This window comes from Gadus macrocephalus, chromosome 5 (genome assembly GCF_031168955.1).
Source record: "Gadus macrocephalus chromosome 5, ASM3116895v1".
Classification (NCBI taxonomy): Eukaryota; Metazoa; Chordata; class Actinopteri; order Gadiformes; family Gadidae; genus Gadus; species Gadus macrocephalus.
In genome coordinates this window covers 14,675,586-14,700,357 of record NC_082386.1, presented here as the reverse complement: position 1 = coordinate 14,700,357, position 24,772 = coordinate 14,675,586, and the positions used below count along the sequence as shown (strand labels likewise).

The following is a 24,772-nucleotide window of genomic DNA, read 5'->3' as shown; positions in this document are numbered from 1 at the left end:
GGCAGAGGGGGGGGGGGGGGGGTGGCGTGGTTTGGGTGGGCGGGTGGAAAGGACAGCTCTATCAAAGAAGAAGCTTTTGACCGAACATTGAGAATGATAAAAAAAACGTGTTTAGTAATACAAGTAATTTATTGATAACCATGGTTGAAAGAGCTTTACAAACATTACAGTATTACATGTTAATGGATTGCTACCAAAAAAGATGAGTTTCCAATACATTTGTTTCATGTTAAAAAAACAATCAGGTGCACATTTTTGCATACAGTCAAAAACAAATTGGTTGATGGTTTCCCATGCTCGGGCGACATCCCTGGTTGTGAGGTAGTCTATCTTATGCCTTCTCATATGTACGGGTAGCCTGGATTCCCCCGAAAGTCAGGGTCTGAGAGAGAAAAGCAATGTTGTAAAATGTGAATGTTGAGAACTAGTTCAATGAGAAAATACATTATTTGCTATCTGTACGTAGATAAATAAATAAATAACAAATATCCCTTTATATGCTCAATGATTTTATTGATGCATTGGCTTGATGCAGTGGCCTCAATGGCCTAATGTCCTCAATGACCCACTGTCCCAGCAGGGGTCGGCCTTTGTAACGGGACACAAGACTGTAGCCTCATCAGCAATTCACTCACCATCACCATCTTCCCGTCCTTGAGTTCTCGGACGAACTTAGTCTCCTTCCCATCCCACTTCTGCACTTGGACGAGGTTGTCTCCCTCCATTGTAAAGGTAGACTGAAAGCAGAGCCACGCATTAAAAAATAAATAATAAGAACAATGACTGTTTCTACTCAATCGATGACTGGGCGTAGTAGTTATTTGTATTAGTTTATTTAATTGACGTGCAATTGACTTTGATTTGAATAAAAATAAATCAAGAAGGCTACCAATTTACTAAACAACGCCCTAACTAACTCATACTGAACTTACTTTAACGTTGCGGTCGTCAGCTGTCGTCTCGTCAAACTCCTCGCCCAACTTGCCGGAGACCTCGGTGTTCTTGAAGGTGCTCTGGGTCTTGACCACGACTTTGTCATCTTCGTGACTGATTACAATGGTGGGCTTGGTCACATTGCCAACTTGCCTTGTAGCGAAACCAACACCTAGTCAAGAAAGAAATTATGTAGGCTTTAGGGCTGATATAGTAGCTCCTATTGGGATTGAGACTTTGCAACATTGGAGACAGAATCCAGATTGATTAAATCATAGTAGTCCCGATTCCTTTTTTTTAAGTTACAAAAACAAAACAGAAACAAAGTTAAATATACAACTAATGTTCTTTGCTTTATTATAAAAAAAATAACCTGAATATTAGAATAAGAGCAACTTACCAAGTTCCTTCATGTATTCGTCAAAATTCTGACTATCGACCAATTTCCATGTGGCACAGAATGCATCAACCATTTTGGCAATATGATAAGTCCGCTTCAGATAACGGTTAAGTGCTGATGTTATAGATAGACGCCCTAGGGACTGCACTTTGCTGAGTTCGCCGGCAAATATAACCCTGTAAAGTGGGTGGAGATATGCCGCAGCCAGTCGCTGCAACGGCCCGTGTCACACGATGACCATTGATTGGTTGCAAGGTTGGTGAGAAATAGCGATTGCATTAGATATTTATTGCATGCATGAGGTATATGCCAATGCACATCAATGTTAAGATTTCACATAGTCCATGTAGTTTCAAAATGACAATTTGCTGCAATGGTCTTTTTTTTTTTAATCATATTGCATGAAAAGGCAAAGCTAATGATAAAATAAATTAATAGCCAGGTCTTTACTTCCCCCACGGATCGCTCTTAAGAAACTGCAAATGAATAATTTCTGAATGAGACTATTGACGACGTTAGATAAGATCTTGATATATATTTAATTGTATATATATAAATCGTTAACACAACAAATTCGACATAAAATCCTGCCGACCTATCAATGGCAAATGACCCTGCATGGTACTGTTTATTTCGAAAATAGGTTATTACCTCGTTTCCCTGCATTCGCCTCCAAACAAAACTGGCAAAGTGAAGTCTCTAGTAGGCTTAATACTTGGCACTTCATGCCAGACGAGAAATAAAAAATCATTTGTGCCAAAGGATACAAAGTCCCGAATAACCTTTTTTTCTTTTCAACTGTAGTTCATGACATGTCATAGGCTAAGTAAATTAAAATAACGAATCAATGGATTACATTTATTCCCTGAAATGCGGGTAATGGTGCATGCAATGTACACTTAAAGAATTGTGCACTGAATTACCTCAATATCCCATTTTTCCAAGTGTAGGTCGAAAAACAGCATTGAGCATAAATGTAGTATAAATCTGATACAGGGCTGATAAAGGCATTCATCCAAAGTTAACAGGTATTATTATTATTATTAAACATATTTTTTGTTAATCAAACGTATATCTTAGTTTAAAGACAACTGAATGATATTAAAGTCTAGATTGTCTGCTTTGATTTCAGTCAGTGATCGCAGTCAAGGGATTTGAAATAAATATAGCCTACATCTATCCCTCAAATTTAGATGCAACTCCATTCAACCGTTAAATAGTTCAAATGGGGTTATCCGCACAGCAGCCAATTATTTATATATCGTAAGGGTTACTCCACATTTATTGCCAAATTACTAAAAGTGACTCAATGTTTAAATACCGGGAGAGGCCAAAATAAACACCTGATCAGCAATAGAGAAATGGACCAAGAGTAGGGATGCAGAGGTAGAGATAAAGAGAGAGAGGTAGAGTGGAGTAGGGAAGACTGATGAGCCTCTCCATGGTAATGTCAAACTCCATGACCGGCGTGAGTTAGTACAGTAGAGCCACAGAACAAGAATTGTTAAGTCCAGAGTAAAAGAACAAAAAAAGGGTTACCAAGATAAGTGGTCACTAGTGTGAATATGACACTCATAATTGTACTGATATATAGTGACCCAATGCATCAAAAAAATAAAAAAAATCCCCCGTGGCTAATGTTTCAGGCACATTACTCAAAAAAAAAAAAGTGAAAATGCAGATTTCAGTAGAACTCATGGAAAAGAAAATGGCATCAAACTGTTTGTAAGTCAACCGGCAGACGGTAGAATTTAGGTCGTAAGTAAAAAAAGAAAGAAAAGGTAAATGGCCTCTTTCGGAAACAGAGATGTTGCATAGACGTAATGCAGATCAAAACGCACAGCAAAGCAGATTGTACAGAAACAATTCCGTTAAGAATCCCTAAGTCCCCTAATCGGATGACCATTTCAGTTTTTTGGGAGGGGATAAACCCATGTGTATTGGAAAGGAAACTGATTCAATCTTTTTTGGCACAAGATTGAGGTTGAGTGAGATAATCCTGTGGGTAGAAAGTCCCAGATACTCTTTTTCTAGTAAGCATGATATTACAGGTAGTAGTAGTAGTAGAAGTAGTAGCATTACGAGTCATTTGTTTTGACATCCGTCAGGTAGTCGGGGCTACCGGAATGTCCCAACGTTGATGGACAGGGCCACCTCGGGCCTCCTGCCCTTACAGGAAGCCTTGTTCTCCTCTCCCGCTGCACAACTCGCTCCTCTGCAATGAAAGATTTAGGAATGAGATTAACGGGGAGATTTTGCAAAATGCCTCTATTAAGACCATCTTTAAATCATAAAAAAAATGAGAAATCTGTAAATTAGCATTTACAAATGATTAGTCTTTCCCAGATTCAGATTAGCTCTATAATTCCAAATTCATCATTGTTCGTCTAGAATGGGGATGTGAACCCAGTGAACTCCCCTTTGGAATAAAGACAACCCTGGGTAAGACAGGATATCAAGAATGTACAGATGTCTTGGCGTATCCCTTTTTATCCCCATACGAGTTGTAAACTGAATGCAAGAGGCCATAAGGGAGGACGGTTCCCACCCTTTCCTGCGTTGTTCCTCCTCCTCTCTGAGCCTCTGCTGGCCCTGCAGGTCCTCGAGGGTGCAGAAGTCCCGGCTGCTGTCAACCAGCAGGTTCTGCCCCGCAGCAACACAACACACAGCATCATGTGTTATACAGGAATGCAGACAACGCATTGGAATTGAGAACAGGAGGTCGTCTCTTCGGAAAGAGGAGCTAAACGCTAAGCGTCACTCAATTCTTGCTCAAAGTCTGCTCCAATGTTACCCAGTTGGTCAGATGGAATAGATTTAACATTACAGAATACCAGCTCCAATAAGCCAAAGCATGTAAGAGAACAGGCGTTGCTCTGGATTTCCTCTCCGGTACCTTGATTCCGATCATGTCTCCATCTTTGAGGTGGAACGGCGCTCCGAGCAGGGACTCTGTCTTCTTCTTCTTTTTCCTCTTGGACGTCTGCTGGCTCTGTCAACACAAGACCAGAGGTTCCCTTTGATCTCTAATGGGGTGTGAGCTCCCCCTCAACAATGCCCAGTTTGGGGCTTTCAACTGTAAGCTAAATCTAACACATTCTTGCCAGGGTCAACAAGGGTGTGCTAAACGGAAATCGCCCTTACTGAAGCTTCCCCCTCATATTCATCTCTCTCTAGTTTACAGTCACTGTCCAACCTCAATGGACAATCTTCCATAATAAAATAACGCACCTTCATTGCGATCCCAACAACCCAGTTTTCCCTCCTCCTTTCCCTGGATCCATGGACGCTTCTATATTGCAAAACCATGCAAACATGCACCGTCAACCCCCCCCCCCCCACTGACCCCAACTCCCTCCCTCCCTCCCTAAACCGTCCAGCGTACCCAGCTGGTGATGGCGTCCCAGGTGTGCTTGTCCGGGTGCTGCTTGGCCAGCAGCAGGGCGTCGGGGGACAGGCCGTAGCGGGCCGCCAGCGTGGAGCGCAGGGAGCCCGGGGAGGAGTCCCGCGAGGCGTTCCACACCAGCTCCTCCGCGGGGTAGTAGCGGCCCTCGCCCGGCACCGCCATCTTGACACGCAGTAACACCTCCTTCAGACTGGCAGAGGAGGAGGAGGAGGAGGAGGGGGGGGTGGAGGAGGAGGTGGAGGGGGTGGAGGAGGAGGGGTGGTGGAGGAGGAGGAGGGGGGGGTGGTGGAGGAGGAGGGGTGGTGGAGGAGGAGGAGGGGGTGGAGATGGAGGACAAGTGGCATTAAGTCATGGAGGAGGTGCAGGGCGAAGGAAAGGATGATTGATTTGTGTTCTGAGGTATTCGATAATGACCTGCGACCTATTGGTTATTCCTGACGGGGTGTTATCTATGACGTCTTGTGGCCCGGCGGCTCACCTAGACACTGCGGTGCGACTTACCCGAGGTCCTCCTCGCTGAGCAGGCGCTGCACACAGAGCTCTGCACCGCAAGTCACCTTCAGCTTCCTGAAGGGAGGAGAGACAAAGGGACACAGCTGTTGACGCTGCATGCTTTTGGAGATGAAGCACTTTCGGCAATGGCCAAAAATGCAATTGCCAATTGCATTCTTCTCCTGGGGCAGAAATAGATTTACTTTTGGATAGTGGATCGCAATGCTGGATCGGCGTGTATTGTATGTTGTAATGTTGCGGTAACCCACCAAGTCCATCACAACATGACAGCACCCTGGCACCAAACAGCAGTGATTACCTACTCAGGGATCTGCTTCACACTCGCATTCAAATTTTGCATGTGTGCGGTATCTCTGTGTGTGTGTGTGCGCCGGTGTGCATGTAAGATTGAGTTGGTGGTATTTGCATGCGTGTGGTACGCGTGTGCGTATTACTATTTATTTAACCTTTATTTATCCAGATAGATAACACAGAGAGATTTGAAATCTCTTTTTCAAGAGCCAAGAGGGCATTCAGCACAGGTTAAAATACACTTACAAACACTTAACAAACAGAACCTACAACATTGGCTGATATTCACTCACATTTGTATTTTGCATGCGTGAGGTGTGTGCGTGTGCGTGTGCGCGTGTGTGTGTGTGTGTGTGTGACCTGAGTGTGAGCTGTTGTCCTCTGTGGACACGCACAGGCCTCCGCTCCTCTAGCTGCCAGAGACGCAGGAAGGCCGGGGTGGGAACACACACACTCTGCAGGCCGGGCAGTGTCATCACCTGATATCGTCAACACAACAACAGCACAAACACCACAGTGAGATTTGTTCATCACTTCGTGCCTCCAGCAGGAGAACTTTGGAGTCGTACTGCTCCAACCTAAAGCTTGCCCTTTGCTCCCTTAACGTGGCATATTAACCATGAAATAATCTTTTGGAATCTGGTCAAAAACAGCAAGACAAACTACAAAACCCCAAATAAACCTTTCCAATTTTTTTACATGTTTTCAAAGGTTCTTGTCTGTAATTGAGTACCACTTGTATCACAATGGGACGCTGAACTGCAGGTTGATCATTTATGCACACGCTAAATAATGTCAATTTAAATGTACACACATACTTTCTCTTCTTCTCCCACTCACGCTCTCTCTCCCCCTTCCTCAGTAATCTCTACCTGTATTTTAAGGTCCTCCAGTGTGGCTTCATCTGGTATTTCAACCTTTCCCAAGGCTCTCAGTGTGGCCCCTGGAACACCAGCTAGCAACCACACACACACACACACACACACACACACACACACACACACACACACACACACACACACACACACACACACACACACACACACACACACACACACACACACACACACACACACAGAGATTAACATCATACACAACCGATGAACACCGAAGAACGACACAATGAGGAATCTGCTGAGCTCACATGCGTTCACGTCCTCTGATGAGCCTTTGTTGGTGTGGTTAGAGTCACCATCCGTATAAGAAACAACATCGCTCTCGGCATCAAGAAGCAGCCATACGGACAGGTTGAGGTAGCCCTGAGCCGGAGCGGAAAGAGAGAGAGGAGAAGAGGATAGTAGTTAGACTTACCCTAATGCCTGAAGTTTACCTGTAGGAATCCTTCAGAAAGATGCTTAACCCCTTTCTTCTCATTCATGAACACGTCTGAATTCACTGCAGGTCACTTTGGATAAAAGTGCAAAATGGCTAAATAGTAATAGAGAGGCCTTGAATAAACCGTCAGTAAAGTAAGTACATCAAATCGAAGTTACCTTGGGGGGCAGTTGTCCCTGTGTGATAACCAGGGTATCTCCACAGCTGATGTTCAGCTCTGACAGAGGAGCATCCTGAGGAAGAGGAACACACCAAGAGTAATTCATCGTTGCTATGAGGAAAATATTATTTTGAATAAACAAATTCAAGGCAACGATATAAAACACAAAAAGTATGACGAAAAATGTAAATATGTACAAGAACCATAACGAAGGATTTGCAGAACTGCAAAAAGCATCTGCACTTAATAGATAATAGATAGGTAACCTAATAGATATAATTTGCATCTTCTTATTCCATTGGCATGGATTTTTCATAGTGAGTGAACTAAAAGATTAAGCTTGTTGTTGTTTCCATCAGGCAAGATAGACCCAGTGATACTGACCTCGTTCATGAGCGCCTCCCCGACCTCGTCACACCAGTCGAGGATTCTTAAATGCCAACTGTCGCCTGGAAACAAACACGGCGGAAAGATCAGTGGATGGAAACACTGTAAATCGTCCGTCAAAATACTAAATTATATGAATATGGTTATGATTATTATTAATGATAAATTATATATAGATATTATTTATATTATATATAATTATAGCTAGTGTGCTAACCATGTAGGCGAGACACCTTGTAGTGTCCCAGGTTCGATACCAACCCGTGCTCGTGTCATTCCCTGTCTTGTTCAACCCACTGTCATGTCCATAAAGGCTGAAAAGCCCATGTAAATATATTGAAACATAAATGCATAATAATCTATATTATTCGTAAGGAGTATCACAAAGTGTCAACAAAAATACCCTATACAGTTCAACCAGGCAAGAAATAAGCCCATTACAAACAGCACTTTAAGACTGCATTAATTAAGCCGGTCAAACAGCAAAAAGAGGAGTACCTTCCAGTCCGATAGCTTCCAGCATTGCTTTGAGACACTGCCAAGCAAATGATGAAAAATAACATTTTAACAAGGAGAAGGACAACATATAAACCAACGGACAAGGAAAGAAAGACTAGATAACATCCTAGGAGATCCCACAACACAAAGAGAGGGAACCAACCCCACACACATCCCGCAGTTCAACTCACCTCTTTCACAGTGCTAGTCTGCTCCACGATGATGTCCATTTCCATGCCAGCAGAGGGCGCCGTGCCCAAAGAGTAGTGCAAAAACAGCTGCGACAATGAAATAAATGAAACTTAATGGTGCACTTCTAAAGTTACAGAAACCGACAGCATTTTGAGACTCGTTGTTTGACGACAGATCTTATTGGTCCACCTGTGTGGTCGTGGGGGCTTTTCCAAGACACAGGATGAGTGTGGTCATCAGGCGCACGCCCGCATCCCGAACGCTCAACTCCTCACAAACTGTCAAACACAACGGTTCAATGAGCATTAATAATTAAATGTTCTCAGCGGATAAACGCAGCGTGAAAGGTTATGTTTTCTAATCAAGGTCGATTGGTTTTCCTTAAAGTGTAGGTAGAAATGTTAATATTCACCAGGGGTAAGCAAATGCTTTCCTGTTCGGTCCATCGGTCTGAGGCAACACTCAACACCTAGCAAAATCAGATACACATAAACTTAATTGGCTTTTTATAAATAACAATATGACAACACGCAATAGTAATAATTGAATATTAAGGTTATTTTGGATCAAATATGCTAGATTGTATCGAATAAACCGTTTCTTGCCTGATAATTGATCCTTTAGGTGCAACTCCTCTATTGCCCTCTGTTTCACCTCCCCTATAGACTACACAGACACATACAATCAAAAGTAAACGTTAATGAAAAACTTAAATAATTTAGATTTGAAGATCCTTTCAATTAGTTTCTGAATCACCATGATCCCTGAAGCAGGGACTTTGGCACTCTTCCTCTCCTCCTCTCCCACGCCGTCCCCTCCTCCCTCTCCTCCCCCTCCTCCTCCTCTGTGCGGTCGGAACTCCACGAGCAGCCAGCGGCAGTCGGATGGCGTCGTCACGGTAACCAGTTCCCCGCTCAGACTGAACAAACTGAAAAAAATAAAACAAACAAAATAACTAAGTTACGGACACACATCAAGAGAACCAGCACACTCCCAATAGTAATTGATTAAAATTCATAAAAATAGAAAAAAGTCGTAGTGCATTGATTAAGGTGCTCCAATGCTTGATCGTACGGTTTGATATTTTAAAAGGTTCCCCTGTAAGTCATTAAGGGTAAATGATTCTAAATGATGACATGTACGCTTTATCACAAGTGGCTCCCAACAGCCCATCACCTGCTGTCGAAGCTCTGGGGCTCCAGGACCAGCAGCTTGTCCCCGTCCTTCAGAGATAGCTCCTTCAGTGTCCGCTGCAAGTCCGCGGGAGGGAACACCTTCCAGCCACTGGCACCCCCGCCTTGGCCTTCCACTCCTCCTGCACCTCCCCCCTTCCCCGCCGCCTGCACCTGGCACAGCATGCTCTCCTGGGGCTCGCCGAGGGCCTCCCGGACCTCCCCGAGGGTGGCCCCGCACGCAAAGCCCCTGGTCTCCTTGATGAGCCCGGGCCCCCCGTTCTCCTTCCCCGCACCAGGGGCCTCCCCAGGTGCTGCGTCACCTTCCTTCTCCTCCACCCTCCCTCCCCCGTCGTCGCCGTCGTCCCCGAGATAGGGCCTGACGACGGTCAGCAGCACCGGCTCCCACTCGGCCCCCGTGAGGACAGGGGCCCCGGCCACCTGAAGGAACCAAGGGAAGGCCAGGAGAAGCATCAGCCATTTTGGATCCTGGCTAGAGCGAGCAAGGAGCTTGATTTTTTTTCGCTAGAAGTGTGTCTGACTCACCTCTCTGCCGTTCCACACAAACAAGTCAGAGTTGGTGACGATGCCCGCGCTGTACAGAGACACGCCGTCATCTGGAACAAGAGGTTGACGCTGCACATTTAAGCTTATGGTACAGATGACAGATTCCATGATGTTTAGGTACACTTGGCGAAGTCAAAGCAGCAAGTGACATGAACCTCGGCAGTGACATGGTCATGAAGGGAGGAAGCAAAGCAACGCAAAGGGTTTGATAGGTAGGATAGAGAAGTGGTTAGGAGGATTGAATCCTAGCCGAATCTGAATAGGCTGGCTGTAGGTGGTTTAAGTCTCCTTTATAACTTAACAGTAAAAAAGGAGGCGAGCAATCATGTTTTTAACAGTGTAATCACTCAAAAAGTTCAGATAGATTGTTTTGGGTAAAGCCTGGGTAAAATTGGCAATAAATAAAACAATAAAACTATTCGTATTTTCATTGGGGTTTGGGAGATTTGCCATTCCCCTTTTTTGATTGGCGAGTGTTACCAATTATGTCCTTTGAGAACAGTAGTGGTGAACATTAAATGAGCTGTAGTGTGCATGTGATGGCTGGTGGTCCACCTGTTAGCGTGTTGTAGAGGTGTAGACCCGCAGGAAGGCTCTTGGCTACGGTCAAGGCCATGTCCCCTTCCCAAAGCTCCAGCATCTAAACACAAACAGACACAAGACAAGGACAGATCCATTTGGTTAAAATGTCACTAATTCAGCAGCTGTAAACACAAGATGACAACGATGATGAAAAATAACATTGATGTGTAAGTTTAAAATTAATTGACAAATGAAAATCATCAACCACCAAAGACTGGTGTAAAATTTCTATACAGATTTTGTTGGCCGGTCCTTGTACCTGGTAGACAGATAATCGCAGGTCTCCAACCGTTTTCCTGCGGTCAAAGCTGAGAGGTGTGACTCCCTCCTGGTGGATGCTCATTGGCTGAAGAGCCCCGTTCTCCAGCCTATAGGAGGGTGCCAGGTGCAGGCGCAGCTCCATACTGTTGCTGGAGTTCTCAAACGTTTCGCTGTCGTAGGGTTTAAAACACTGGTGATCAATCCAATCACAACAAAGATCCAGATACAGTTCAACTGTCCTGGCCTGGTGAGGGCGTGAGTGAGCGAGTGTGTGACTGCATGAGTGAGCGAGTGTGTGACTGCATGAGTGAGTAGTGTCTGAGTGAGTGAGCTTCTCAGTGAGTGAGCAAGCGAGCCTACCGTCTTCGCTGCAGATTGAGGTTCTCTTCTGCGGCCATCTGTACCAGGTGAGGAGGGACTTTATACAGAGGGTTCCTGAAGGCTGAGAATGCATACAAGTATTACATCCTCACCATACTTTACATAATATTACCACATTCAAGAACATCAGTGGTCGTCAGCGGCCCCACACAAAAAAAACTCCCGTCCCTCTCTAGATACATATTAATAACAATACTAGACGTTAGATAGAACTACCATCTACTACGAGTGCAGTAAAAAAAATATTTATTCAAAAGGGTGCAGTAACTAACACATTTTCTGCGGGAAACCCTGACATCTATATATACTTCAGGTATATCTATATATATATATATAGATATATCTATATCTATATATATATATATATATATATATATATATATATATATATATATATATCTATATCTATATATATACACACATAGTCCTTACCTTCTGATGGCCTGGGCAGCTGGACCTTCCTATAAAACAACATGTAGGCGCTCTCTTTGCCCTGGAACTGTCTTTCTATGTCAGACTCCCTGATGGAGGTCACTGTGGAGTCGTTGAGGTCAAACCAGTGGTCACCCTGCAGGAAGGAGAACACTCTGCTTAACGGCATGCTGTTGGGAAGCTGGTGAAGAGCAGCACCGAGAACGGCATCCTTACAAGCTAAGCATCCTCACAGACCTAGTAGTACCCTAACATGCCAATTCCTACAATGCTTAGCATATTAGGTTGCTAAGCATGTTCCAAGTATTCTGACACACATGTAAAGCACCCAAATATACCGTATCCACTCCAATGCTAGTACACTGACAATCTTAGGCAGTGTAACATGTCAAGTATTACCCCATTAGGACCCAAAGCTGGTAGGCTACGGCAAGCACCCTGACCTGTATGTCTTCCGAGGTACATTACTAAGGACCCTACATAGAGAAACGATAGGAGTTTCTTGCTGTGTGACGCATCGATACTAACCCAGCAGTGCCACCGCGTCACCCAATGTTTCAGCTTCATTATCTCAACATCTCTCCTAGAATACCTCTGGTTCGGGCCCTGGGTTGTGCTCTGGTTCTGGAGGAGTCCCTGGTTGAGGAGCGGGGGACGGCTTGGTGAGAGGGGCGGGTTCTGCTGGGCTGGAGCCGGCAGGGCTGGGTTGGTTTGACTTCAGGGCTACCCTGGTGCCATTAGACACCAACATGAACACGTCGCTGTGGGACTGCAGGAACTGTCACAGTAGAAAAGATCATGTTGCGTTTAATAATAATAAATTAGGTACATAATAACACATTAAAAAGGTTTCAATTACTTTATTCTATCAATGTATTAAGGAATAATTAAATACATTCATTATTTTATGTTCTCATTTTAATATAATATTCTGTTGTTAAACTCGCGTGATATTATTACTCATATGACTCCTTCATTTGTATTATTATACAGTATAAATTATTAATTAACGCATACTTAAAAAGTTAAATATGATTCCTTAACATTATAAATGCCCCACACCTTGCCTATGGGGCCATGATGTTTTCTAAACTTTTTGCCCCAGGAAGATCCCGACTTGTCCAGTAGCTTCTGTCCCAACTGGTCCAGCAACACACTCTTCGACGGCTCCTAGTGCAAAGCATCAGAACCAGAGACCAACCCGGTGAGCATGCTTATGTTTGAACTCTATATTCAACCAACAGAACCGGGCTGGGAGTTCAGTGCTGGCCTTGTGTTTTACCTGGGATATGACAGCTGTGAGCAGACAAAGAGGGTCCTCAACATCCAGTTTGGGCTCCTGCAACTCCTGCACCTCCTTCACCTCCTTCACCTCCTTCACCTCCGGCACCTCCTCCACAGTCTTCACTGTTTTCCTGAATTTATTTTTGGAGTCTTCCTCCTAAAGAAAACAGCTACGACGTGATTCACTCATCACAGAAAAGGCCCCATGAACTACAGACCACTGTTCTTATTCTCATGCCTTATATTTTGAACATCAGAGGACATCTAATCCAAAAATCAATCCAAAAAAAAGCTGTACTTGGCTTATTTACTCAGGACCTCTTACCGGCGGCTCCCATTTGCCAAGCTGGTCGATATCCCTGATGAATGCGTGGTAATGGCCCCCATAGCAACCACCCTTGTGGATGATCACAGAAAATAGCTTGTAGGTGAACTCAGAGTCCTCTCCATCGATCTGTTGGAGGAGCAGAGGAGATCTGTGAATGACTACAAGTACCACCGACTAGATATTTAGTAGCAATGACTGTTCATGCATGGACTCCTAGTTCAAAGGTTGTGTGTTTGATACCAAAAGGCCCAGGCTACCTGTAGGATTTCCAAAAACAAGATCCCTAAACCATACCCGCAAATTAAATCAACTCTATCTGAAATCTCTGAATTAACACATACAACCATGTTATAAATAATGCCACAGAATTTCCACTTTGGGGAAAGACAAAGTCTCCTATACCTGTTCACAAAAGGGCCGCAGGTTAATGGTGAGAGGAAAGGTGTAGCGCCCCGTCTCCTTGTAGCGCTCACACTTGGCGAAGTCAAAGCTGAACCTCAGCAGGGACATGGTAATGAAGGGAGGAAGCTCCTGCAGTTTGGCCGACTGAAACCAGGGCAAAGCAACACAGTTTGGTCAGGTAGGATAGTGTAGTGTTTACAGTGATTGACTACAAGCCGAAAGGTTCGGGCTTCAACCATAAAGCCTGCAGTCTACCTGTACCTATCCTTGAGCCTGGTGCGTACACATAATGACATGTATCTGAATTTGCACTAAGTTGCTTAAGTCTCCTAAATGACAAAATAGTCATAAGAAAACTACACAGCAGTCAGCGCCGACATGTCTAGTCAGTTTAATCCTTGACAAAAACCCAACTGTAAACACTGTAAATCAATGTGGTAATGTGAATTACTTAATAGTAAGACTCAAAAACACAACCCAGAGCACAACATGGCAATTTGCGTTTTTTGGCTTTATTAACAGTGTGAAATATGTGAGGGAGGCATTGCGTCGAGACTGACCTTGGCCGCAGTTACTAGTCCATCACATTTGGCACATCGGTACAGGTTGTTGCCCTCAAACATCTCTTCCTCCACAAACATGGCCCAAAGTGCATTCTCTAGGCTGCCCATACCACACACACAAGCAGTTAAGTCCAGAAAGTCTTCCTGATGGGATCAAAGACATAAAGAATTAACGGTAAGTAACTGGGTACTAATTATTTTTCAGTGCCCTAGGCACTCCAATGGGTATAATTGAATCATGTGGAAACAAATTATTACATTAGTCTATTATGAGGATCCAAATTAGCTTGACCACTAGCTAGTCTTCCTAGCTTGGGGTCCAATCAAGGAATGGATAGTTGGCTTCTATTACTACCATGCCTTATCCATTGGGCTTGTTTGAGTGACTGACCCCCAGCCGAAAGGTACCAGGTCTAGTCCCCAATGCCAGCAGGCTACCTGTACACATCCTTGAGCAAGATAGCACCACCTTCCCCTTAATTAAATGTATCTAAAACTCAATTTTGATGAACTGGTTGAACTGCTTTCTTGGATTAAAAACATCTGCACAATAATAATATTGAAGCATACATTTACACATACCTGTCTCTGGCTGACATTGCCACACTCACTGCAGACTATGTTGTTGACAATGGTCCCGTGGTAGAGTCTGTGGATCAGACTGCTGCCACTGGTGTCCACCAAGGAGTGCTCCAGAGCACTGAAAAGAATCCGGTTCAACTCCTGCACGTCATGCTGGTTAGTCTCCTAAACACACAAGGTTTAAGAACCACAATAATTATGGTTTTCAGGAACAGGCAGAAAGTCCTCAGTAGCTTGTATACAATACACTCATTGTGTATTTTGATCGTTACAGACCTCATTGTTTTTCCAGCCAAAGCTGTCAGTGAGTTGGGTTGTTGAGGCACTCTGCTGGTCCACTAGCAGTAGGTGGGCAAACAGTCTCTGGAGTTCCAATGGAATCACTCGAACCTGGGCAAAACAGTAGATAGTTAATGTGTATTTATTGTTAGCTTGTTTGCACACACACACAGACAATAGCTAGAGACAAGAGCTACAAGTTCTAGCTTACACTTACTTTGGCCTCTGGTTTGTCTTTGCCCTCCAGAAGTCCCAATTCCTCCTGCCCAAGGCTAAATAGTTCTTCTGCATGAACAAAAACAAGTCAAATTTCCGTTGTAATTATAGCCCATGTGTATCTCCATAGCCCATTTTAATGAAGCTGGCAGGCAAACTGACCTCTAAACTCTGGTGTGAACAGCAGGGTCTGCAGCAGGGAGTTGAGGTAGCAGGTACCCCCCTGGTTCTTAATGCCGCTGAGATTGCTTTTTCCCCTAGTTGGAGGAGGCTCCTCTATACCTTTGGCAACTCTTCCCAAGCCTGGGTTAGGAGAAAACCCTGCTTCCTCCTCTTCCTCAAAAAGACACCCAAACATTGCCTTTAACCTAATAGCTTTAGCTTTCGTTAAAAAAAAATTTGTATGTAGCCTTGTATCTACGTGTCGGTATTGTTGTTTGTCCTCTTGCTATCTCATCTTGGTCTTGCCAAGTTCTCTGTTGACAGTGGCTGGGCTGACTCTGAAATACGAGGATTTGACGGGGCTAAACATAGCTACTATTACCGAATGTGATGTGAGAAGAGTATCGATGAAAGACTAGGCTACGAAATACAGTACGATACCCGGGGGGTGGAAACTGACAGCAAGGAGACCAGTGCCACAACGCTTACGATGAAATCCTGTTCCTTCCTCTTACTTCGGAAAACATAAACGTTTATACTGCCATTTGTGTTTTTTACGCGGCACAGATTGTAACTTTAGCCTTTTCTACCTTGCCAGGTGTTTTCAAAGATAATACACAAAACGTAAATAAATGTAACACTGGCAGACAGCACGCGGCCATGTTTCCTGAACAGGAGGTTCAATGCGGAATTCTGGGAATTGCAGTTTTCTGTTAGTAACCCTTTTCTGTGAGTATTGGTTTGAACCAATAACAGTGATATTTATGAAAAAAAATGATAACGTACACATTGGTATCATGAAGTATCCTACGTGATTCATATTTTTTTATTACAGAATAAATTCATGCAACAATATTTGGGCAACTGTTAAAATATAAATATTCCCACAGGAAAGAAGAATATGAACACATCTGACCATTATTTCTAAGCACTATTTTTGCATTATTAATTGAGGTACACTGGTTTCACAAACAGCTTCAAAGAAGGCTACGTGAGGCTCTGAAGATTGCTTACGATTGAGCCGAGTATTGTAGACAGGTAGGCTTACAGTAAGAGCATAATTACACATTATCGCACGTCTGCACATGTGCGATACTCTCTCTCTCACACACACACACACACACACACACACACACACACACACACACACACACACACACACACACACACACACACACACACACCTGTGCTTTCGCACACCCTGTTTGGTGCGCTGACTCTCTTCTAATGAGTTTTCAACATAAAGACTTTAGACAGAGGAGCTTTGGCGCTGGAGTAGATCAAATACGATTTCTCTTCATAAGTGAAAAATTCCCAGTCACTGCAGCCGATCGTCGGAAGCCAGTGAACAGGAACAAATCCTTCATATCCCTGCCACCTATAAATTGTTTGAAAGAAAAACAAAGTCACTATATCAAAGCCATGTCCGCTAATCGAGAGACAGTACATTGGGGACTTTTTTGTGGCATGTCTCTTCACATAAATCCACTGGTATGTTCCTAATGAGCTCCCCTTGGTCAAAAAATCTCGAGCAAATGTTTGAACTACTGTTTCTTTAACGTGCCTGTGGCATTTATAAAGTCCACGGCATTATCATCTTCCCGCACGTAGCGCCTCAGCACTATAAATGTTGGAAACAATTCGACATCGGGAGGGGGCCTCTTGATAAGAGTGAGTACCTGTAGAGGACACTGTTGAGGGAGTACGAGTCCCCATCAAAGGAGTTTGCAACCACCAGGAAGTAGTCCTCGCCCAGGCTGAAGAACTCCCAGTCCACCGCACTGGAGAGAGGGAGAGAGAGAGAGAGAGAGAGAGAGAGAGAGAGAGAGAGAGAGAGAGGATGAGGAGGATGAGGAGGAAGAGAGAGAGGGAGGGGGGGAGAGAGAGAGAGAGGATGAGGAGGAAGAGAGAGAGGGAGGGGGGGGGGAGAGAGAGAGAGAGAGAGAGAGAGAGAGAGAGAGAGAGAGAGAGAGAGAGAGAGAGAGAGACACACACACAGTAATTTGTTGCTGAAATGGTAGAATATGGTTATGTGTTTGAGTATAGGAATTTATGCACTCAAGGTATCTAAGAACATGGAGTCCCCCAAATGGCATTTATTATACATTGTTACAGAAGAATTATTACAGGCTGAAGACAATATGAAAGGGTCTTATGAACACAGCTCTATGGCTACAGGTATAACTACAAGGGAGTGTTTTACGTTTGTTTACCTGTAGGTGATGATGTCTTGAAAGCGAACGAATAAACGAGCGCTTAAATCGAGTTCATAAATGGTGGAGTTGATAGCGTACTCGCTGGGCCCGCTTCCATGGAGCCGGTGGCCATTGGCCACGACCAGGAACACACGGCCGTCAATCTGAAACATCTCCCAGTCGGTCGCACAGAATGTCTACAAGCCGGAAAAAAGAGGAAGAGGTAGAACAGGAGGTGAGGCATTGGTACTAGGGTGAATGTCAGGTGCAGCTGAAACGCGACTGGGTAAACAGACATACATTGAATAGAACATAGAGTCAGTGATTACTGTCCATCTAGACACGTACATTGTAGAGCAACATACAGCTAGATTAGGGGTCAGGTAAGATACCTAAGGGTAGGCATTGGGGATCAAACCCAGTACCTTTCCGGCCTGCAGTCGAACACCCTAGCAGCCGCTACACTATCCTGGTTCCTGGAGATTCCCCCGTCTTTCAACTGATTAATCGTTGCATGCCTCTAAGGGTTTCAGAGCGTCCTCAGATCCAGTTGTGCATGGAGTTCCCCCTTAATCAGTAATCCCAAACCCTTCTGCGGTTTCCCCATTCAACTCTCAATGTGTCAGCGTGATTACCTGCGTTGTGATTATGTTCTAATATACAACTGGCTATCGGTTACACGTCAGAGATGTGTGTCTCACGCAGAACGCCGCTTCCCCACAGCCTCTATTTCAGGCCTTAAGTCTTGAAACCATGGACGCGCCCCTTCTCATTCATTCCTTTTCCACTTGTCTTTCATTATAGTTTTATCGCTTGCTGGCTCTGTTGCCTTCTTTCTTCGTGCAGGGACAGGATGGCTATAAATAGCCAACTCAAAGATACAGATCCCATCGGCAACAATAAAGCCCAGCTCAAAAAGAAAATGGTAAGTATGAAATCATGCAGATGAATAATATATGAAAGTGCTGCTCAACTACTGAGGTCAATGCACACACCTGCCAAAATTGCTTGATAAGCCCCAATGTAGGACTTTATCAATTATATTGATGATTGTACTCATGTTTCCACTGCTTATTACATTATTTATAATTCTGATTTCTTTATAGATTATCATTGTGTCTAAATCCAGAGCAGGTCTCACTCACTCCCTCTTACCTTAATGGTTTGAAACACCTGGAAGCTCCCACTGAGCCACACATAGATGACAGAGTCTACGTGAGTCGTCACGCCATCAAAAGCATTTGCCACCACCAGAAAATGGTATGGTCCGACAGTGAAGAACTCCCAGTCGTAGGCCCCTGAGGTCTGCAGCCTCTGGTAAACCTCAAAAGACTTGCTTCTTCTGTTCCACCGGTACAGCATGCTTTCTATAGTGTGGTTGTTGTTTGCTAACGTCATGGTCCAGAAAGCATATGGAGAAAGGAATTAAAAGCGAGAATTAGATATCACAGAAGGAAAAAAAAAAATATTCAACAAATTTGGGGGACATTTTGGTAATTTGGTGTTGGTGTTTTCATTGTTGTAGAAGTTAGAATGTATGAATGAAACAAAATTCAAAAGATTCCACTAACGTTGTCTGTGATTGGCCACTGCGAGATAGGTGTGTCCATTGATGCTAAAGGCTTCCCAGTCCCTGGCGCAGTGGGTCCGAAGGGTCTGGTAGGTCACAAAGCGCTTCCTCTTCTTACTCCACTTGTAAATGATAGAAAACTCCTCTTTGGCCTCTTCCTCAGCCAACTCTTGGGACCAACCGCCAGAGTTAGACACTACAAGAAACGCCTGCAGTGAATAAAAAAGGGAAAACAGATGATCAGAGTCTGGAGCATGAATAATGTGATCCTACCACATGGTTCCATATGCTTTACATCATTTTGCATTTTCCCAAATCCCTTCCCTTTCCGGTCTGTTCTTCAACCTAGGTACCTTTTCGCCCAAGGTGAAATATCTCCAAGACAGAGCTCCATAGGTGCTGATACTCTGGTAGAGCTGGAAACCTGACTGGGACCATAAGTAGACCCCAGAGCCAGAAGATGTTGAGCGATGGGCCATGGCGGCCATCAGCCCCATACCCGGCATCTGGAATACCTAGAGGACAAACAAAATGGAGTCCAAGTGTCCCAGAGATGTCTGTTTTGCACGTATACTCAAATGTATCTAAAAGGTACAGTGTAACTGTAAGGTATTAAAACGGTGATAAGAAAGGCAATTTTATAGGTAGAATATGTGAAATACATATGGTATAATAAGCAAGTAACAGATTGGTTAAAGGTTGTAAATAGGTGTTTGTTTAGGTTGTGTATCATCACGCATACCTCTATGTCGTACGTTTCGGAGCTGGTGGTGAGCACCTGACGTTCCACCACATAGTCCAGACGCTTGTGCTCTGAGCAGGGGTGAAACAGAGAAATGAAAGTCAAGATTTTGCAATCATTGATATGATACCTGTGCATGTGGATTACATTGAGCCGCTACAGTTCTCACCCTCCAGCAGTGGGATCCATGTGGCGCCATCGCAGAGGTAGAGACCCTTCCTGTTGGGGTTGAACCATAGTTGTCCCCGCAGTGTCTCTGAACATGAGTTCTGGGGACCAATTGACACTTTCAACTGTGCCTCTGTGGATGTAGAGAAATGACAGGCAGTGAGGGGTGATAGTTAAAACAGAAAGACAGACAGGTAATCAGGTAGACTGACAGACAGACGTGACAGGGATTAACTATCTTGTGCTTTTGCCCCGATGGGATCGCATATCTTTTAATGGAGGCATCATCAGGGCAGATTACCATAGGATGGCGGGTGGCTGTCAGTCTTCTGTGCTTTGACAGACAGGTCGAACAGAACTGGTGGTACTGAGAGGGTGTTTATCCGTCCGGGTTCAGAGGACGGACAGACCTGGGGGGTGGCATCCGAACCAGGCACGAGGACCAGCTGTCGGACCAGACCCTGAGCACATCAGCAGCAGGTAAACCACAGGGAAACCAAACTCAGTGTTGATTCAAAAACAGTGTGCATGTTGTAATATTTAGTGTCATATCTTGAAGGAATGAATACAAATTATGTTATTATTAAACATATAGATAATATGCAATAACAATTATATACCTGATATATATATATATATGCGTTCAAAGTGGTCAATAGCTGTTTATTTTTTAATCCCCACTGTAACCTCTCTGTTGTTTATCTATGTTTTATGAAAAAAGATCTTACTGAAAACAGGCCTTTCCATCTCCCACGGCTCCCCAGGTGGAATGTGGATCCCTTGATGTCGAGATCAGTGGGGAAAGACCTGGAGAGACCCCTGAGCACCAAACACGTCGCATGATCAAAAACCCACAATGCCTGCTGCTATATGTTTTGCTCTCCATTTACAAGCATTCAAAAAGCATGGGGTGAATCAATCAGAGAATCCTCCTTATTGTTCTGTCTTTTAGTTTAAGGAGGAGTATTTTCAACATGGTACTGGAGCACTGATCTCCCCCTACCCTCCCCATGCCCTGCGGGAGATTCCTCCCCACCACTAGAGCAATCTATCAAATACTGTCAAGCTGTATGGCTACAGGCTCAAGGTACACTTGGAACTGAGCCATTGTGCTGCGATGAAGGATGTACTATAACCCCAGGCAAGGGCTTTAGAGGAGTAGGAGGCGGAGGTGGGGGGGGTATTTCACAGAACCACAGGTGGGAGGGAACCTGTAACGTGAGTGTGTGTGTGTGTGTGTGTGTGTGTGTGTGTGTGTGTGTGTGTGTGTGTGTGTGTGTGTGTGTGTGTGTGTGTGTGTGTGTGTGTGTGTGTGTGTGTGTGTGTGTGTGTGTGTGTGTGTGTGTGTGTGTGTGTGCATGCGAGTGTGAGTGTGTGTGCATGGGTGAGTGTGAGTGTGAGTGTGTGTGTGTGTGTGCGTGTGCGTGTGTGTCCGTGTGAATATGTGTAGCTGTTTAAAGCAAGCAATAAAGATCGAACTCACATGTCTACCGGGGCATTGCAGTCCACGCTGAGTGTGGCGCGCTGGCCTGTGACCACCAACACCAGCGTGTGCCACTGGCTCTCCGTCAGCTCCACCCCTCTGAACACCCAGTTCTCCGTGGCCTTGGCGTGACCCTGGAAGACCAAGTGCAGACGACTCCCGGCGATCTTTAGCCCCAGGATGACTGCTCCCCGCTGTCTGGCGGTTGCTCCAGACGCCTCATCTCCTTTCTCTTCTTGTTGTTTCCTGGCCGCCGCCGCCGCCGCCTCCTCGCGCCTCCCCGCCGTTTGCCCCCTCGTCTTGTCTTCCTCCGTGTCCTCCATCATCCTTCCCCTAACCGTTCTGTTGTCGTCATCATTTTCCTCCAACAGAGAAAAGATGTACTCGTTCCTCTGGAGGAGGATGAGGAAGAAGACAAGAGGTGGAAATACGGTGACAAATAATGTAATAATCTCAAAGACCTTGGGACCCCGCCATCTAAAACTCAAGATGCGTCAAGCCACGGAAACATAGGTCTTACCTTGAGATCAGCAGGGCTAACCTTCAGGGTCACCACGATAGAGAAATCAACGGGAAAGAGGTCGCAGTTCACCAGAAGTTGGGCGGAGGGGAAGCTCAGGGAAGGATGCGGGCGAGAGAAACGCACACCCCTCATCCCTCCGTCCTCCATCACTCGCACCCCTGGTGTGGGTCTGGAGGTGTCCTTCTCCAGGACAAAGGATAGGAGATCCAGAGGGGGTAAATCTGTAGAAGATGGAAAGATTTAGGGCCCGTCACATGTTGCCTCCTTCCCCCCTCAATACATTGGCGCACAGAATTTACTACGCTATAAAGTAATTAGCCAGTTAATCCTATATTCCAATTCTTTAAAGCATGGTTCTCCTGGTATGCAAGAAAAAGCCCTTCAGTAAAGAAGTGCTGTGTGGGGGGAGTGAATAAAAAGAATAAACATGATATAAATCAATCCCTTCATAGAAGCACAACACGTTTTTCCTGTTCAACCAATTTGGGTAACGATCATTTTATCTCTGTGCCATTTAATGACGTCAATATTAGATTGTGTGCCAATTTGCGCTTCAGCCAAGGGATTTCCCAGGACTGGTTGTTATCGAGGAAAATCTGTAGACAAACCGCAATAATAAAGAATCAAGAATCAAGAAATCTTTAGGATGGGAAATGGGGAAAATTAAGCAAAGACACAAAGACACAGATGAGGAAAAAGGATCAGAGGAATGACCCGAATGACAGACACAAAATTAGATTAGTAGAACAGAATGAAATACCTGTACAGTGTCTCCATGTCTGTGCTGATGTTCCAGTGGTTGTGAGCCTCAGGATTAAAAGCAGTAGGAAGATCATGGGGGACATCATACCCTATATCCCCATATCAAGTGGAGTCCCCAGCCAGTAAGATGTCTCCTTTACTACCTTGTATCCTTCAAGATAATATGACCAAACAATAGTGTCCTCTGGAATAACTTCAGGTCACGAATCATCTCCACCTCAGCAAATTCCTCTAACTGAAAGCCAGATTAAAAAAAAAACGAACTTCTGTGAGTATACTGTGGAATCATGAGATGTAGGAGAGAGGTAAAGTCCCAAGGCATATATGTGCTATCCCGGAGGAATCCATTCCTCTCTGTGGCGAAGCCAAGACCTACACGCCCCCTTTTAAACACCAGAGACATGCAAATGATGAGCTATAGTACATCCTCCTTTCACCTTCCATAATTAGACAATGAGAGGGGAGGTTGGGGGATGAAGCTTGCCCTCTATGTGTCTAAGGGTATTCTTGTGACAAAAAAATCCCATCAGATGATAAACACACAGGGCGACAATGAGATGGTAAACCACATTTCTGTCATTAAATGATTTCCCCAGGCTCTAAATGTGCTGCAAAATGTCCTTTAATTTGGTCAAAACTAAACCCACAAGCCTGATCGGAAACCGACTGCTGGGCCATGTGACATAGAGGAACATCATCTGAAAACGATTAATATTTCTTCTGCATTATGAGGAACAACTGTACATGCCCCAGACGTGTGTGTGTGTGTGTGTGTGTGTGTGTGTGTGTGTGTGTGTGTGTGTGTGTGTGTGTGTGTGTGTGTGTGTGTGTGTGTGTGTGTGTGTGTGTGTGTGTGTGTGTGTGTGTGTGTGTTCTAGCCTAGCCCTTCTGGCTATCATACATGTGTTTTAAATATAAGATTTAAATATAAACAATTTCTTCGAAGGTATGAGAAAAACCATTGCAAAGAGGATGATGGTTAAAGATAGCCATCTTGGCCTATGTAATATGTAGCCTTCTAAGCAGATTAATTGCCTTAACTGAGCAACATACTCGAAGCAATCGTAATATAGTCACTACTGGCCTGCACATCTACCTCTCAAATGATTTGCAACGTCAATCTCGTTTATTCGTGCTGGTTTACTATGAAGGCAGCGCTTCGCCTTGGTGTGTAGGCCTATTTGTTTGGTTGCTAAAACAGATGTCGCTAAATTCTTTCATCTGTTGGGAACATTTACAAGGCAAATCTCCTGTCCCACATTAAAACACATGACCGCTTTCCATTTTTCTTCATAACCCCAACAATCATGTCTACATCTAGTCCCGCCCAAAGCCGCACCCGTACCGTGTGTGGTTTCAGCAAACGAGTAGGAAAGAACCGCGTCAGGTTTCCTTATTCCTGTTGGACTAATCAGATTCTGCGATTAAACCACGTTCACTGTTCCCAATTTGTCCAATCTGACCTGTACGCTTATCAACCGATGCGGACACCTGCTTGTAAATAGGGTCGTTAGTAAGACCGCTATAAATGATATCCTTATCATGCTAGTGTTATCTATGTTGCCTGCTCATCTGAATTATATATATATATATATATATAAAATAGATTTTAATCTAATAACGCACTTGTGATAAACGATGTTGTTGTCGATAACGAACGCTCCCTTCGTCAAACTTTTTAGTCTACACTGGCATGTGAAATTGACATTCACCAGCGTCCCCTGCTGGGTTTAAAAAAAACTGCGCTCTTCAATAGAGCGCTTTAACAAGGGTGAGACTGGAGCATGTTTTTTGCATGGCTTTCGAGATTCAAAGCCTTTTTCAAAGTCAAACAAATATTCATCAGTAGAGTAGAGCAGGTTGCCGGCTGGGAAGCCTGTCAGATAACTTAGTGCCACCGGCCTTATCAGGAAAAGATTAGACCCATATCTATACAAATGCGTTTTATGAATACCCACAGGAGACAAATATAGCACATATAAAAAGATTGTTCCAAAGCAACC

General features: G+C 44.4%; 3 protein-coding genes across 4 annotated transcripts; all 3 read right to left on the bottom strand.

Annotated features, from left to right (window-relative positions):
- Positions 1–110: 110 nt before the first annotated feature.
- fabp7a (fatty acid binding protein 7, brain, a) lies at positions 111–1,492 on the bottom strand. The gene is made up of 4 exons (XM_060052649.1): positions 1,334–1,492; positions 933–1,105; positions 636–737; positions 111–382 (listed from the first exon to the last, which is right to left on the bottom strand). The coding sequence occupies exons 1-4, from the start codon at positions 1,404–1,406 to the stop codon at positions 332–334; spliced, it is 399 nt and encodes a 132-aa protein (XP_059908632.1). The 5' UTR covers positions 1,407–1,492; the 3' UTR covers positions 111–331.
- Positions 1,493–1,853: 361 nt separating this feature from the next.
- Positions 1,854–16,007, bottom strand: usp40 (ubiquitin specific peptidase 40). Its single transcript, XM_060052646.1, has 32 exons — positions 15,327–16,007; positions 15,166–15,233; positions 14,946–15,059; positions 14,670–14,834; positions 14,085–14,231; positions 13,525–13,668; positions 13,120–13,248; positions 12,793–12,951; positions 12,573–12,680; positions 12,103–12,288; positions 11,511–11,646; positions 11,058–11,139; positions 10,696–10,867; positions 10,410–10,494; positions 9,834–9,904; positions 9,292–9,728; positions 8,872–9,043; positions 8,721–8,781; positions 8,528–8,584; positions 8,305–8,393; positions 8,115–8,201; positions 7,924–7,960; positions 7,423–7,487; positions 7,037–7,111; positions 6,688–6,802; positions 6,416–6,498; positions 5,904–6,022; positions 5,241–5,306; positions 4,719–4,929; positions 4,230–4,325; positions 3,882–3,976; positions 1,854–3,548 (listed from the first exon to the last, which is right to left on the bottom strand). The coding sequence occupies exons 1-32, from the start codon at positions 15,520–15,522 to the stop codon at positions 3,452–3,454; spliced, it is 3,924 nt and encodes a 1,307-aa protein (XP_059908629.1). The 5' UTR covers positions 15,523–16,007; the 3' UTR covers positions 1,854–3,451.
- A 112-nt stretch (positions 16,008–16,119) lies between these two features.
- Positions 16,120–24,418, bottom strand: tspeara (thrombospondin-type laminin G domain and EAR repeats a). Of its 2 annotated transcripts, XM_060052648.1 has the most exons (14): positions 24,115–24,418; positions 22,768–23,004; positions 22,005–22,228; positions 21,485–21,876; positions 20,730–20,820; positions 20,303–20,462; positions 20,003–20,134; positions 19,834–19,904; positions 19,445–19,606; positions 19,093–19,300; positions 18,677–18,909; positions 17,540–17,718; positions 17,006–17,107; positions 16,120–16,704 (listed from the first exon to the last, which is right to left on the bottom strand). In XM_060052648.1, exons 2-14 carry the CDS (start codon positions 22,853–22,855, stop codon positions 16,551–16,553), a joined length of 2,196 nt encoding a protein of 731 aa, XP_059908631.1. In that variant the 5' UTR covers positions 22,856–23,004; positions 24,115–24,418; the 3' UTR covers positions 16,120–16,550. The 2 variants fall into 2 exon arrangements, with proteins under 2 accessions (XP_059908631.1, XP_059908630.1); XM_060052647.1 differs by lacking the exon at positions 24,115–24,418 and having other exon boundaries at positions 22,768–23,646.
- Between the last annotated feature and the right edge of the window lie 354 nt (positions 24,419–24,772).

Bases quoted from the DNA above. Each gene is read 5' to 3' on its own strand.
- fabp7a (XM_060052649.1), bottom strand. From the start codon at position 1,406: ATGGTTGATGCATTCTGTGCCACATGGAAATTGGTCGATAGTCAGAAT. The intron at 1,106-1,333 runs GTAAGTTGCTCT...TTTCTTGACTAG, and splicing joins CGAATACATGAAGGAACTTG to GTGTTGGTTTCGCTACAAGG. The intron at 383-635 runs GTGAGTGAATTG...TTTCTCTCTCAG, and splicing joins AGGACGGGAAGATGGTGATG to ACCCTGACTTTCGGGGGAAT.
- usp40 (XM_060052646.1), bottom strand. From the start codon at position 15,522: ATGTTTGGGTGTCTTTTTGAGGAAGAGGAGGAAGCAGGGTTTTCTCCT. The intron at 13,669-14,084 runs GTCAGTCTCGAC...CCCTGGTTTCAG, and splicing joins GACTAGTAACTGCGGCCAAG to TCGGCCAAACTGCAGGAGCT. The intron at 8,202-8,304 runs GTGGACCAATAA...TCATTGTCGCAG, and splicing joins AAGCCCCCACGACCACACAG to CTGTTTTTGCACTACTCTTT.
- tspeara (XM_060052648.1), bottom strand. From the start codon at position 22,855: ATGATGTCCCCCATGATCTTCCTACTGCTTTTAATCCTGAGGCTCACA. The intron at 19,607-19,833 runs GTATGCGTGATG...TTTGTCCTCTAG, and splicing joins CCGAAACGTACGACATAGAG to GTATTCCAGATGCCGGGTAT. The intron at 19,301-19,444 runs GTACCTAGGTTG...TATTCACTGCAG, and splicing joins ATTTCACCTTGGGCGAAAAG to GCGTTTCTTGTAGTGTCTAA.